The sequence below is a fragment of the Anabas testudineus genome, chromosome 9, assembly GCF_900324465.2.
Source record: "Anabas testudineus chromosome 9, fAnaTes1.2, whole genome shotgun sequence".
Classification (NCBI taxonomy): Eukaryota; Metazoa; Chordata; class Actinopteri; order Anabantiformes; family Anabantidae; genus Anabas; species Anabas testudineus.
The window spans coordinates 13,701,753-13,714,819 of NC_046618.1; the positions used below are offsets into that span (position 1 = coordinate 13,701,753).

Genomic DNA, 13,067 nt, shown 5'->3' on the forward strand with positions numbered 1-13,067 from the left:
TGGTTAAAGGCACAGAAATAAATACAGTAATAATCTGTATTAGCATTAGTTGCCACACACATGCAGCAGCCATATCAATTTTCGTTCTTTGTCTCTTTTTCTCCATGTTTCTGTCTTTCTTCCTTCACATTTACACACACACACACACACACACACACACTTTTTTTTCCTCTGTCCCTCTCCTACACCCAGACATCTGATAGTGATTATAGCACAGCCTCAAAAACAGCTCAGTTAACTCTCCACTATTAAATGACTTGGTACCACTGATATAATTTGTTCATCTACACGTAGAATTAACACACACACATACACACACGCATGCCAGTGCACACACATACACACACACACACACACACACACACACACACACCTGGATCAGGCAACCACATGCACTTAGTCACTCCTTCTACCCTCGTGCCCCCCCTCACATGCAGGACCCTCATCCTGTTTAGCCCCTCCTTCCCTCCCTCTGCTCCATCTCCAGTCCCCTGGAACAGAACAGTCACGGCTGTGTGCACCGTTGATTAGCTAGAACCTGAACCCAGGGGCAGCACTGGGAAGCTCAGTGTTCTTTATTGTGTCTGGTTTTTAGAGAAAGTCTTCCACAGTGAATGACTCCTAATCCTAAACTCCTAGAACTGTATTTAATATAATCTTATTATAAAGATTAAGGCAACTTTAATTACTGTAGATAACAAAAAGACGTGTGAATGTGTGCTGTGGCCTAGGTGTTCTACGCTGTAACATTAGTGGATGATGGCCAGGCTGCGTGTGTATGAGGTTATTTGTTAGAGCTAATTCCTTAATCCCACGACATGTGCCTGAAAGCTGCAACAGATGCCTCTTAATTTGCACATGTACACGCCAAAAAAAAAAAAACACATCGAACGCTGCCTGCTGCAGCCTGTCTTGTTGGAACAGGAAATCTATGGGAACAAGGTTTGAAAGACAAATGAAGGATTTTTTGTTTTGTTTCGTTTTTTTTTTTAAACTCGCAAAAGTGTGTGTGGTATTGTTTATGTTGTATGTCAATGTTCATGACATATCCCGTCATTTTGATTTGGCTTCTTAAAGAAAGCAGATACACATAATCCATACAAGGAATTAACGAGCAAACCTGCTGACGCCTGTCAAACTCCTGATCTCTCACTGCTGCTGATATAACTGAGCTCGCTGGCAGCATCACAGTGATTCACACAGTAGCTATGACAGATAATTCAATCAGCCGTTTACCCTGAACTGTCAGGTAAGCTGTGGCCGGTATTCTAATGCTGGAAAGCAAAAATAAGAAAGCACCATTTAGATGAACTGTCGAATCAATTTCTTAGTAAGCTCAGGACTGGTCAGACACCATCATGTAGTACAGAGTGGAGTTCATATTCTACTCTGCCCTCACTTTTAGAAATACATATTCAATTCAATCCAGTTTTATCTGTATGGCACCAAATCACAACAGAAGTTGAAATATAACAGTATACAGAATTATCTGAAAACCCAACAACCCTACTTGAGCAGCACTAGGCGACAGCGGAGAGGAAAATCCTCCAGCAGAACCAGGCTCAGGGTGGGCGGCCGGTTGGTGTGAGTGGACATATCAGCTGCTACATACGCATCGCTGCGAGTTTTTAGTGCAGGGTGTGTGCTGGGCTGATTTTTTTTTTTTTTTTTTTTGCCAAAGGAAGCTGAGCAGACTTGGTTCAGGGAGTTCTGCTTGTAAAAGCACAGCTCACAGCATATTACACCGAATATTAAACTAGTGCACATGTGTGTATGTGCACGCACACCTGTATGAGCGTGAACCCAATATGCTGGTTGGATGGTTGGATGGTTGGATGGTTGTGTGTGTGTGTGTGTGTGTGTGTGTGTGTTTAGGGAAATAATGTATGTGATTAGCCAGAATGGGGCAGTTGGAAGTAAATGTAAAATAATACATTTTTTTCAATTAAGTCATCCGGCTCTTGATGAATGACACCGCTTCCTGTGTGAGGTCACAATATACAGTCTGGTAATGTTTCCAATCGTGTGTGTGTGTGTGTGTGAGATGCTGACTTAATACATAGTCATCTGCCTGATGGTGTTATGGCTAGGAACCTACAGGGGCTTGTTAGAGACATCTGCTCTCTCTTGGACTCTGTTACTCTAAATTTCTCATTTTAGATCTTTCTGCCCCCCCTGATCTGGTAAAGCTAATTTAGTGTTGGGCATCTGCTTTTTTTTTTATATCACCTAATTCAATCTACAAACAGCAGCCCTCCTCTTATAGTATCTGCCACAATCCAATCTATAACTTTTACCTCGTCCTCACTTCTCCCCATATCTGCTCCTAGTCCTCAAGTAAAGTCATCGTTTGTCTCTACAGAAATTATACATCAGACTAGATCACAAATATCCTCTTCATTTTCATCTCATCAGTAGTGATCAGGGTATTCCCCTCTGGCTAACTGTCAATAAAAGGATTCAATAACATTATTCAACATGCAGAGGCTCCCAGAGGCCTGCTTGATATTGCTTGGCACTATAATTGCCTTGTGAGATGGATATGTATAAACCCACCAGACATGTAAGCGAAGAACCAGGCCCCCTCGAGATTTGATTTTGCATGCATCAGATTCAGCATCTTATGGGAAAATTCTGATTTAGTATCAATCGGATTTAATTACTCCGGAATAATGACTTTGGAAAACACATTGACGAGGCCATCATGATTTTTTTCTTTCATAGCAAGGTGGCGTCTGCACAGGCAATGTGTGCACAATTTCAGCCAGGAGAGCATCAACGATGTGACACAAAGCAGCACATCTGCAGCAGCACATTTGCTACTTATCTGTGCAGGGCAATGGAGGGGGAGAGAGAAAGATAGAGAAAGAGAGAGATACGGAGAGAAAGGACAGGGAAACAGCCAGAAAGAAAAAGAACAACGGCACTACTTCTCTGTTTGATGATACAAGTGATCTACACAAATCAAAGAAAGCCAGCTCTCACTGCAGTGTGCGTGTGGAGGATTACAGGACACGTCATTAAAGAGAGAGAGAGAGAGAGAGAGAGAGAGCAGACAAAGAAGAAACAGAGCAAAAGACAAAGAGGCAACTACATACCAGAGGGAAGTGCAGATAATGTCTTGAACTCTTTTGTGGTTACAGCTTCTTTTTTCATTCAACATTTCTTCCCTGGCTGTCTGCTTCTATCCGTCTGATCGACTGCATTAAAAAAAATTTAAAAGAAACTTGGTCAGGCTTTGTCAGTTTTGATGGGACTCCTGAAATATGCAGCAAAACACAGACCTGCTCATGCACTGTACACAGCCCACAGCCTGTTTCTTTTTTTTTTTTTTTTTCCTTTTTTTAAACAGGAAGTGAAGAGTTTTCCATCATTCTGCCTGACCTTTAACCCCTTCCGGTGTGCTTAATAACTGGCAAGGCCGCAACTTGAAGTCATTCCTCTCTTCACATCTTGAAAGAGAAACCTGAGAGCTGACACTTAATGCCACTGTCCATCAAGCACGACTCCGCCTGACTGATCTAGTTTTTCCATACATCTAGGGAACTCCAAATAAAAGGGATACCGGAGTCACACATTATTTAAAGTAGCTGCTCTAATGAGAACTTTCAGCAGTGACAGGCTGCACGTCCTTAACAATGACACTTGCTCGCAGACATATGTTTCTCCCATCACTGATGGAACGGCACCACAAAGGAGGCACCATGAAAATTGAGGGTCTCAGATTTTGGGTGGCAGGAGGGATGAAATTGTCCACAAGTGGATCCAGATGGTTATCTTTCGCTCCTCAGACCTCATGTTTCTCCACTCAGTCCCCCACTCATCACTCCATCATTTCCTTCTCTGTTTTTCCTTTGAGTTAACTACAGGCCCTGGTGATTACTTTAGTTAGGAATGAGCCAAACCAAACACACGAAGACAAAGCGGCCTACGAAATAAAGCACAGCCGCAGAGTTTAAAGCGGAACAGTGTGCGAGTTAAAGCATCCTCAGGGCTCGGCCTGTTTATGTTTGTGATCAGGGCTGCTCTTATCATCAATACACGGCTTTTATTAGTCAATCCAATTTAAATAGTTACAGAGAAATGAATCCAGCCGAAAGAAGATGACAGAACCAAATATTGAAGTAAAGCACGGGGGGTGCAGATGCCAAACAACAAAGAGAGAAAGAAACTAAAGAGGAGTGTCTGAGCTGTGTGACCTGTGTGAATTAGAGCGCGGTAAGAGAAAAAAAAACAGCCAAATCATGAGATCAGAATCTGGCTGGAAGTATGTTTTAACATTTGCCCAGTGGTACACAACTGATTCTGTGGGCTTTCAGTCAGACTAATAAATCCTAATTTGAAAATGTTTCATACCATCAACCTGCTGCTCTCGGTACAGTCCCAACGTTCGTCACAGTGATTTGCTGATTACTATGATCTCTCCATAGGTCCCAGAGCTGTCATCAATAAACAGAGGGCTGGGACATTTCAAGTGTTGTTTCTAAAAAGATGCTGATGTCAACTCTTCATTGCATCACTCAAAGAAAAGAACAGAGGGGGGACGACCGAGGGAGGAGTGACTGAACTATGTGCCCTGTGTGAATTACAGAGCACAGGGACAGAATAACTCCATCATGAGATCAGGAGAGCCCGTGTCTTTAAATGTCCACCCCGAGGGGGAGCAGGGGAATAATGGATAATGGAGCAGTAGATTACGATAATGAGACCGTGTGGCTGGATGATCTCGTTTTGAAAAGATAAGACTGATAAGTGCAGACATGAATATAAATGAACTATACGTGCGAACACAAATCAAAGCTATAGCACACCGACACATTCCTCAGGCTCCTACTCTCTCTCCCCCCCTCCCCCCAACAGCAAGCAGTACATAGAGGACAAGCAAATTCATTGTTCATCACAGCAACACACAACACCTCACCAAAACAAAAACACACACCTTGTCCTATATGTATAAAAACATGCATATACACACTCACACCACATCTGTGTGTGTGTGTGTGTGTGTGTGTGTGTGTGTGTGTGTGTGTGTGTGTGTGTGTGTCTCTCACGTAGAGCCACACACTCCAGGTAGACCTTTTTGTGAACGGTCTAAGCCTCTATCAGTGTCTTCCTCGTCATTCATTTACAGTACAGCAATATTGCCCTGCAGGCAAATTTCCTGTCAGATCCTATCACGTCTATGCAACTACTGTAATAAGTCTGTTTAAAAATGACACTGGACAATCCAATCTAAAGCCTGCTTAACAACAATGGTACAAAGGGACAGGAAAGGTAACCTGGTTGCAAATAGGTTTTCTACTAATTGTATTCATGATTGCACCGAGTTGGGTAGATCACACAATGTACGCCTGTTGTTGGTGCACTAACATTTTGTAATAGGTGCTTTAAAGAAAGTTTAATATTCCAAACTTCAGCCTCCTATTCAATAATTTCATTTACTTACAGTTTGCATTTCCTTTTTGCTAAAATGTACTTGATCTACTCACATACAGTGAGTACTGTGCGTGAGGTTCAGTGAAATAGTGTGTCTGAGCCTCGTGTGCTTGCATGTGTCAGCACATACTCACTTGAAGATATCAAAGCAGCACAGGCAATAGATCAAAACTTGTACTTAAAAAAAGTGGAGTGACAACATTTTAACTGATCCCAGCTTCAGAGGGCAACAGAGGAAAGACCGATGGGACCCAAGTGTGTGAAGACAAAACCTACACATACTTGTGATCTTGCTTGTTTCATCCCTTTTTAAAGGTTTGATTTTTAAATTAAACTGAACAGAGCCTCTTTTCATTGCCACTGAGGATGTCCATGTAATGCATGGGTATACATACTTTGGATTTTAAGCTTCAGACAGCTGAGTGAGCCCTTCTCCAAGATAATATATACAAAAGCAGTGTATCTCACAGCACTGAGAGATTAGTAAGAAGAGTATCCCTTTAGGGAAAATGTGAGTGAAGAAAATAATAATTAATCTGTTCAAATCCACCCTTAATTAATCTGACTAAATCCAACATGACGTGTGCTGTTAGACATGTGAAAGCCACGTCGCTTGTCTGGTAGACAGAGACCACTCATCATACTGATGATGACCTCATGTGCTGCTTAAAAGGTTCTTTCCAATCTGAGCTTTAAAATCAGCTTGCGGTGTCTTCATCGCTTCCAAATGAAGGAAAAGGGTCTTAAAATGTACTCAAACTCCCAAAAACTTAAATCTAAAGCAGCTTGGTGAGGAGCTTTCTGCTCGAAAACATCATTTAAGAAAAATACCCGACTACCAGCCGTGAATTAAATCACTGCAGAACACAAAACAGGAGAGAACGTGCTGCTAACAGGAGCTCAGCTTTTTGCCGCCTTACAGAGAAAATGGCTTCTGGCAAATGAAAGTTTTATTGTGAAGTAGCAGCAGGAAGTCTTAAGGGAAAGTAATTGCCCATAGCTTTGTAAGGTTTTAATAGAGGTTAGTCAACTAAGCTGTGTAGTGGTCTAAGTCAGCTACGATAACGGGCTAAGTGGCTGACATGCCACTTTTGTATAGATGCAGAAGTCTAACAAAGGGATAGTGGTTGGGTGAAGAGCTGCAGGAGATTATTACTGTGGTCTGTGTGAACCTAAACCTAAAAGTAGGAAATGCCTTTCCCTGTACGTGCTGCTGCAGCACTTTAAAAGGAATCAGCCAGAGATTGGAGGCACGCTGATAAATTTGGCAGCTTGCTTTATTTCATACATCCTACATTCAGGTGTTCTTTTGAAAAACCCTTCAAGGGTGTTTATTATCTCAACTCTATTTCCAAGGCCTTAGGGAAACCCTGCTAAAAAAGAAAATATCTGAATATCCCTTTCAGAATTCAAGATAAATGCTGTAACATCTGTATAAATCACATTGACACTGTAATTTAAAAAAAAAAAAAGAGTTATATGTTTGAGAAGAAGGCCTCAAGCTGGAGGCTCTTATCTCTTTTAACTGTTATCACCTTGATCTGCGAGTTGGGGAAATTACACATTAGAGGAGCAAACTATCCTCAGGTTCATAGTAACTGTTGTTTTTGTTCATTATAATCCCATGTGCTATTTTCCTTATTGGTATTAAATACATTTCTACAGACGTGTTTACCTGTGCAGAAATAACGTGGTGACTCAATCCGTTTCAAGTGCTCGAGGCGTTTTTCATTTTTCCAAGAAAGTGGAGAAGCATGACAGGCAGTGGGATCTGGCACGCGGCCATCGCTGTATCAGATGAAAAAGGTTAAGAACATAACACACTGAAACTATTCTTCTCAAATGCTTTTTCCCCGTTTTGATCTTTGTTTTTGCTGAACGCGTCAAGTATCATTATCTGCCATCGCTCACAAGCGTTTTATCAGTTCCTGCTGTCACATGCAGTTTAGCTTCATCTGTGAACTTCATGACAGCTACCCATTATAAAAACTAAAATAAACAAACAGCATTAAGTGACACTAAGGCATCCATAGTGGGAGTTTGTCTTTGAACCTACATGATATTGGAATATTGTTCCACTGGTTCACTGTGTGTGAATATGTATCTGTTGGCTATATTCTCTGTCAGCTGTTTCTCAGGTTTGTTTTATGGTGGTCTCGATTTCCAGCCGTAGGTATCAGACACCTCGGCTCACATCATGAGATTTCTAAAACTGGTAATTGTTTCTCTCTCTGACACACACACACACACACGCACACACTAGTGTGTACACATGCAAGCACGCAAAATGAAGGAAATGCTCTGTTTACAGCAGCTATGTGAAACTCAATTACACAGCCAATTGAGAATGTGGTCGTTTCTCAGATTCGTACGTTGGTTCCTGACCTAAATAAAATTGCTGTTCCCAGTGAAGACTCAACAACTGCACACGCTCTCAAGAATGACAGACAAGGAAAACACACACACATGTGAACCTCTGCTCCTCTCATATATATTTGCTGAGCATTTTCCTGCATGGTCCCCTGGTGTTGCTGCCCTTAGACCCCTCAGATGAGGTGAGGTAAGATTTGGAGGCACAGTATTGTGCCATCTGGATATACATTCAGACCCGCTCGTTCATGTGCACACATACAGATAGATTTTTGTCATAACCTACACTGACAAACACCTGGACCTGGTTATTGGAGCCAGAAGGAGAGTTGAATACTGTGTGCATGCCTGTGTGTATAAGTGGGGTGCATGGGGAATACGGCGCTGTAGCTTATTCGGTGCTGGAGGCTGTGTTGAGGTTCATTTTATGTTTTCTTTCTGGTTTTTTTTCCTGTTTCTGAGCCCTTGAAGAAGGGGCTCACTTCACCAAGTCTCAAAAATTAAAGAAGGGGGGGGGGGGGGGGGGGGGGGGGGTCAGTGCTACTACAATATGCAGACCTATTCTCCCAAATAGAAGAATCCAGACAGAGAGGGATTAGTTCAACTTCTTATGACTCTAAAGTCTGAGTATGGGAACTGTAGCAGTACTATGAACATAGGATTGAAGTCTGCTATAATGGAAAACACGTACAGTACCTGCTTTCACATCAATATAGTTTGAAACAACATCCAATTTGAAGCCAACAGTTACGAGAAAAATTTTACAAAAACAATTCATCACCTCTGGGAAACTAGTGAGCGCATTCATCATCTGCATCATTTAAAACTCTTACTTTCAGACTGTCAGAGTTCACATTTGGTATCACTTGCTGTCGTGGTGTCAATTTATCTTGATATAAAGCTTGAAATATTACTATTACCACCGATAACTATTACCACAAACTGAAAAGTGGATGACAACAAGTCTTACTGCCATGCTGACTCACTATAAACACAAATACGTCCAAGAGTCTATTATTTAGATCAGCAACGTCTTTTACTTTTCTGTGTATTTACACAGCACTGATCAGGATCAGTCAAGTCCATCTCAGTTTAACAACAACAACACTTGATTTCTTGTTAAGACACAGAGTCTGGTGCAGCACCACTGTTTGAGACGGGCCTGCCTGCACTTTTTGCACCAACAATCCAGGTCAAGTGACACCTATCTGCTGCACAGAGACCGCTGCAGACTTAAACATCGTCCATATAAAGCTTTGGGCACGTCAGTCAAACTGCGATCGCCCTTCCTGTGGATCAGCGGTGGGATTCAAGATGCAGCCGAAGTCAGGTCACACGTGTAGCAGACTGTCAACACCCGACAAAAAACACAAAGAGCGACGTCTGTCAAACTTTCCACGGTGATACTTAACAGCGGCGACTGCTGAAGACGGTGCGTAAAAACGCGTCCGCAGCCTCCGCTTCGTGTTTACTCACCTCGGGAAACCGTCGTGCTGTCTCGATTCTCCGGGTACAGATGAGAGTCGGTCTGAGTTCACGCTGCGGTGGAAGTCTCTCTCTCTCTCTCTCTCTCTCTTACTTTACTCGTACACACACTCACAGAGTCACAGATCGTCCACATGAAGCCTCACTGCGCCTCTAAAATTCACTCGGCTGTATGAGGGGTGATTAGTGCCACAGAGCGGCGCAGATGAAGTGCCCGGATTTCGTAAAAAAAAACTCTTTTTTAACTTGGTGCAACTAAAACGATTTATAGGACAAATAATAATAATTATAATAAATCCACTTGTTACCTGTAAGTCGAGGGTAAAACACAGGCTTTGATGGAAAGGTGAGTTAATACCAGCTGCTTTGTTTCAGTGGAATCCTCTATCAAGATAGTAAAGTTAGTGTCTGTTTTACAGACTTTGTCAATGGAAATACCAATATAATCCATTTAATTTCATCTCTAACAGCCAAACCATGAAACATCATCAGACCTTCTTTGTTGTTGTTGTTGTTTTCACAAAGTATGTCCTTGTTAATAATTTTAGGGTTGTCCCTCTTCTTTAGGATCCTTCTGTGTATTAGGGGTCACTGGACACAGGTAACGTGTACCTGTATGACCTGTTGGCCCATTGGTGGCCCATGGCCACCCATCTGCAACATTAAGCCAGCGTGTCCCTATATCAAACTGATATGTAAACGTTCATCATGTCTAAACAGTACGTAGCAGCCACTGCTGTGTGGAAGATGCTGAAATTGTAAAATGTTTGTAAACTATTTTCCCTACGTTCACAGGATCCACTTCACCTCTCTGCACTTTGACTGTCCTCAGCGTAGTGAAGGCGTGGATTGAAATAAACATTTAGTGTCAAAAAACTTTGTGTCAGATTGTTCTGAGACTTGTCAAGCAATAATACAGGATGTTGGTATGAAAAGATGAAAGCAAATACAGCATACAGGGTTTAAATGTACATTATTTATTAAACAAATTAGATGTTCTACAGTATTATTGTAGGTGATAGTTAACTTTTAAACCATGTTTTGGTCAACATAGTACGTTGTACTCATCCCCCTTTGTCCCATACAATAAAACCCAGATTTCATCCATTCTAATTATGGAAATGTCCTTTTGTCGTTTGTCCTGGTGTAAGGTAAACAAAATAAAATGGACAATGGACTTCTCAGCCATGATGAAAAGAAAATATCACCAATTTAAATTGATGACATTGTGGAAAGCCAAGTGAGATATTAAAAACACAGAAGAAATATACTGCATCCATTTCCTTATCAGTCCCTCAACAGCAAAAACCCAGTTAGCAGTTCAAATTAAATACATATTTCAGATGAGGCCTTTCTCCTTTCTAAAAACAATATGTAAAATATACGATTTTTTATACACATACATTTTTCTGTGGGCCGAAACAAGCCACTTACTTATATGAGCATATGGAGGAGCCAGAAATGTGACTATAAGACTAGATACTTAGAATAGCATGAAGTAAAATAAATAAAAATGGGATTTTGATTTTGATTGAGGACATTTTAAAGTATAGAAAACATTTCTACCACTACTATCAAAAATTGTCAGTCCACAAATATGGGTTTATAGTTTGTCTGTTTTGTATTTATATGTATTGCTGAATTATATATTTAGGGCCAATTATGGTCCCCACTGTATCACACAAGACCATTTATCTTTTCTCAGTGGTCCATGGTTCAAATACTCTTCTTACTAAATGTGAGCAGCTTTACACAACAAAGAAAAAATACAATGAACATTATTTGTTAAAAAAAAAATACAGAAAAAAATCAAAAAAAGTTAAGCCAACACATTTCCCCATCACCCCAGACATTTAGGCCAACCTGTATTAAAACAATTTATTTATGTATATTTTTGCTGCTGGTCAAGTTGTTAAAAATTGACACCTGTGTTTAATGCCCACTGTTATTCTTTCTACATGTTCATAGTAGTACTATAGGTAAGAATATAGATTATATTGCTTTATGGTGCTATGTGATCAAATGTCACCTAATTTGACAATCTTACCCCCAGCATTCTTCTGAAAATCTAAAGATAAACTCTCATATGAGAAAAAAAACTAGGATCACAAACCTCTATGTTTAATTACAGTTCTGACTGCAGTTATTCCTAATGATGGTAGACATACACTGCAATATTTGGCAAAAGTTTGACTTCTGAGCAAAGAAAACTCAGATGAAAATTTGTGAAAACAGTTAAACATGAATCCTTACCACACATATTTTGTTGATTATTCATGGCAAAGGTGGGTTATGCCATGACCTGCGAGTTGCCATTACACTTGCACGAGTATCTCTTGAGTTTTATTGTTGTGTGAACTAAGAAACCTTTCCGCCCACTAATGAAAAGAGAATGTACTGCAAAACGATAAACAGTGAAAACCTTTCCCAAAGATTCAAATCTTCAGTGTGTGAGCGTGCTTCTTGCAAAGAGGTTTGTCTTTCTTGGAGAAGAAGGTCTGACCTTCAAGATTGGTGCAGCATACCTGAGGAAAGACACAAAAGACACACACGCATACAGACACACAAATAAAGGTTACTAATGACTTGACTGTTTTGATTTTGAAAAGTTAGAAGACAGGGTAAAAAATAAACACTGTTCAAAAAATTTAAGGAACAGCATAAAGCCAAATAAACTTCTGGGATATTGATCTGGTCAGCAGGAGTTGATGATCGGTTTTGCAGCAGCTTAATGAAATCACAGGTGGAGGCCACTGAAATTTTTCCCTCCTCAACTTTTCTGACTGTTTTTCACTAGTTTTGCATTTGGCTAGAGTCAGTGTCACTACTGGTAGCATGAGGTGATAACTGGACCCTACAGAGGTTCAACAGGCAGTTCAAGCCCTTTGTAAGAGTTGGGTGGGCAGGTCCTTAAACCGTCAGCAGGACCGATATCTACTCCGTTGTTAAAGGAGGAACAGGAGGAAAATTGCCAGAGTCCTACAGAATGACCTCCAACAGGACAGTGGTGTGAATGTCACTGACCAAACAATCAGAAACAGACTTCATGACACTGGTCTGAGGAGGTCAATAACACACCTCTGTGTCTGCAAGCTCAGTGATGCCCTAGTCCTGATCTGGGAAGAGATACGCCAGGACACCATCTGTCGTCTTATTAGGAACATGCCCCAATGCTGTCAGACATGCATACGAGCACGTGGGGGCCATGCAAACTACGAAGTACCATTTCGATTTCATGCAATGACCTTTCAGGCTAACCGGCCACATTATTTTTTTACTTTGATTTTTAGGGTGTGTTTGAATTCAGCCCTCTGTAGGTTGATAATTTTCATGTCCATCAAATGATTCCTCACACATCACCCAGTCCATATCAGTATAAATGTCCAGCATGATTTTTTTCCCCCATTGAGATCTTATGTGTTTTCAAAGAGTTCCTTGACAGTGGAAATAGTATAAACAAAAATTGTGTTCTGCTGTGATGAATTGAATTTACTGTGATATGTGTGTATGACATTCACTCACAGCACAAACAAAGCAGGTGTCATGCCAGGTGTATCCGAGTGCCTCCAGGAACTTGTCTCCAGCCTCGATGGGGAACTCACAGCCATGGCAGCCAGTCCCAAACAAACTGTAGAAGTCTTAGAGACAGAGATATACAGCACACAACAAATAAACCACAGCCACAGGTAAAAGTAAATGTGTTGACCCAATTACACGTCAGTATTCTACAATAAGTTTGTAAAGGACAAACAACAGATGCAGTCGAGTGAAGAGGA

General features: G+C 41.1%; 2 protein-coding genes across 5 annotated transcripts in view; both read right to left on the reverse strand.

Moving 5' to 3' along the window:
* bmpr1ba (bone morphogenetic protein receptor, type IBa) overlaps positions 1-9,380 on the reverse strand; it is a 54,091-nt gene extending 44,711 nt beyond the window's left edge. For both annotated transcript variants that reach the window (XM_026342903.1, XM_026342902.1), the window contains exon 1: positions 9,283-9,380. The gene's annotated coding sequence lies outside the window, so the exon portion shown is untranslated. The remainder of the gene's footprint in view (positions 1-9,282) is intronic.
* Positions 9,381-10,265: 885 nt separating this feature from the next.
* Positions 10,266-13,067, reverse strand: part of pdlim5a (PDZ and LIM domain 5a) — a 50,044-nt gene continuing 47,242 nt past the window's right edge. For all 3 annotated transcript variants that reach the window (XM_026343934.1, XM_026343933.1, XM_026343932.1), the window contains 2 exons: positions 12,814-12,929; positions 10,266-11,816 (listed from right to left, as the gene is read on the reverse strand). In XM_026343934.1, coding sequence (XP_026199719.1) covers positions 11,727-11,816; positions 12,814-12,929 — 206 coding nt within the window. In that variant the 3' untranslated portion in view covers positions 10,266-11,726. The remainder of the gene's footprint in view (positions 11,817-12,813; positions 12,930-13,067) is intronic.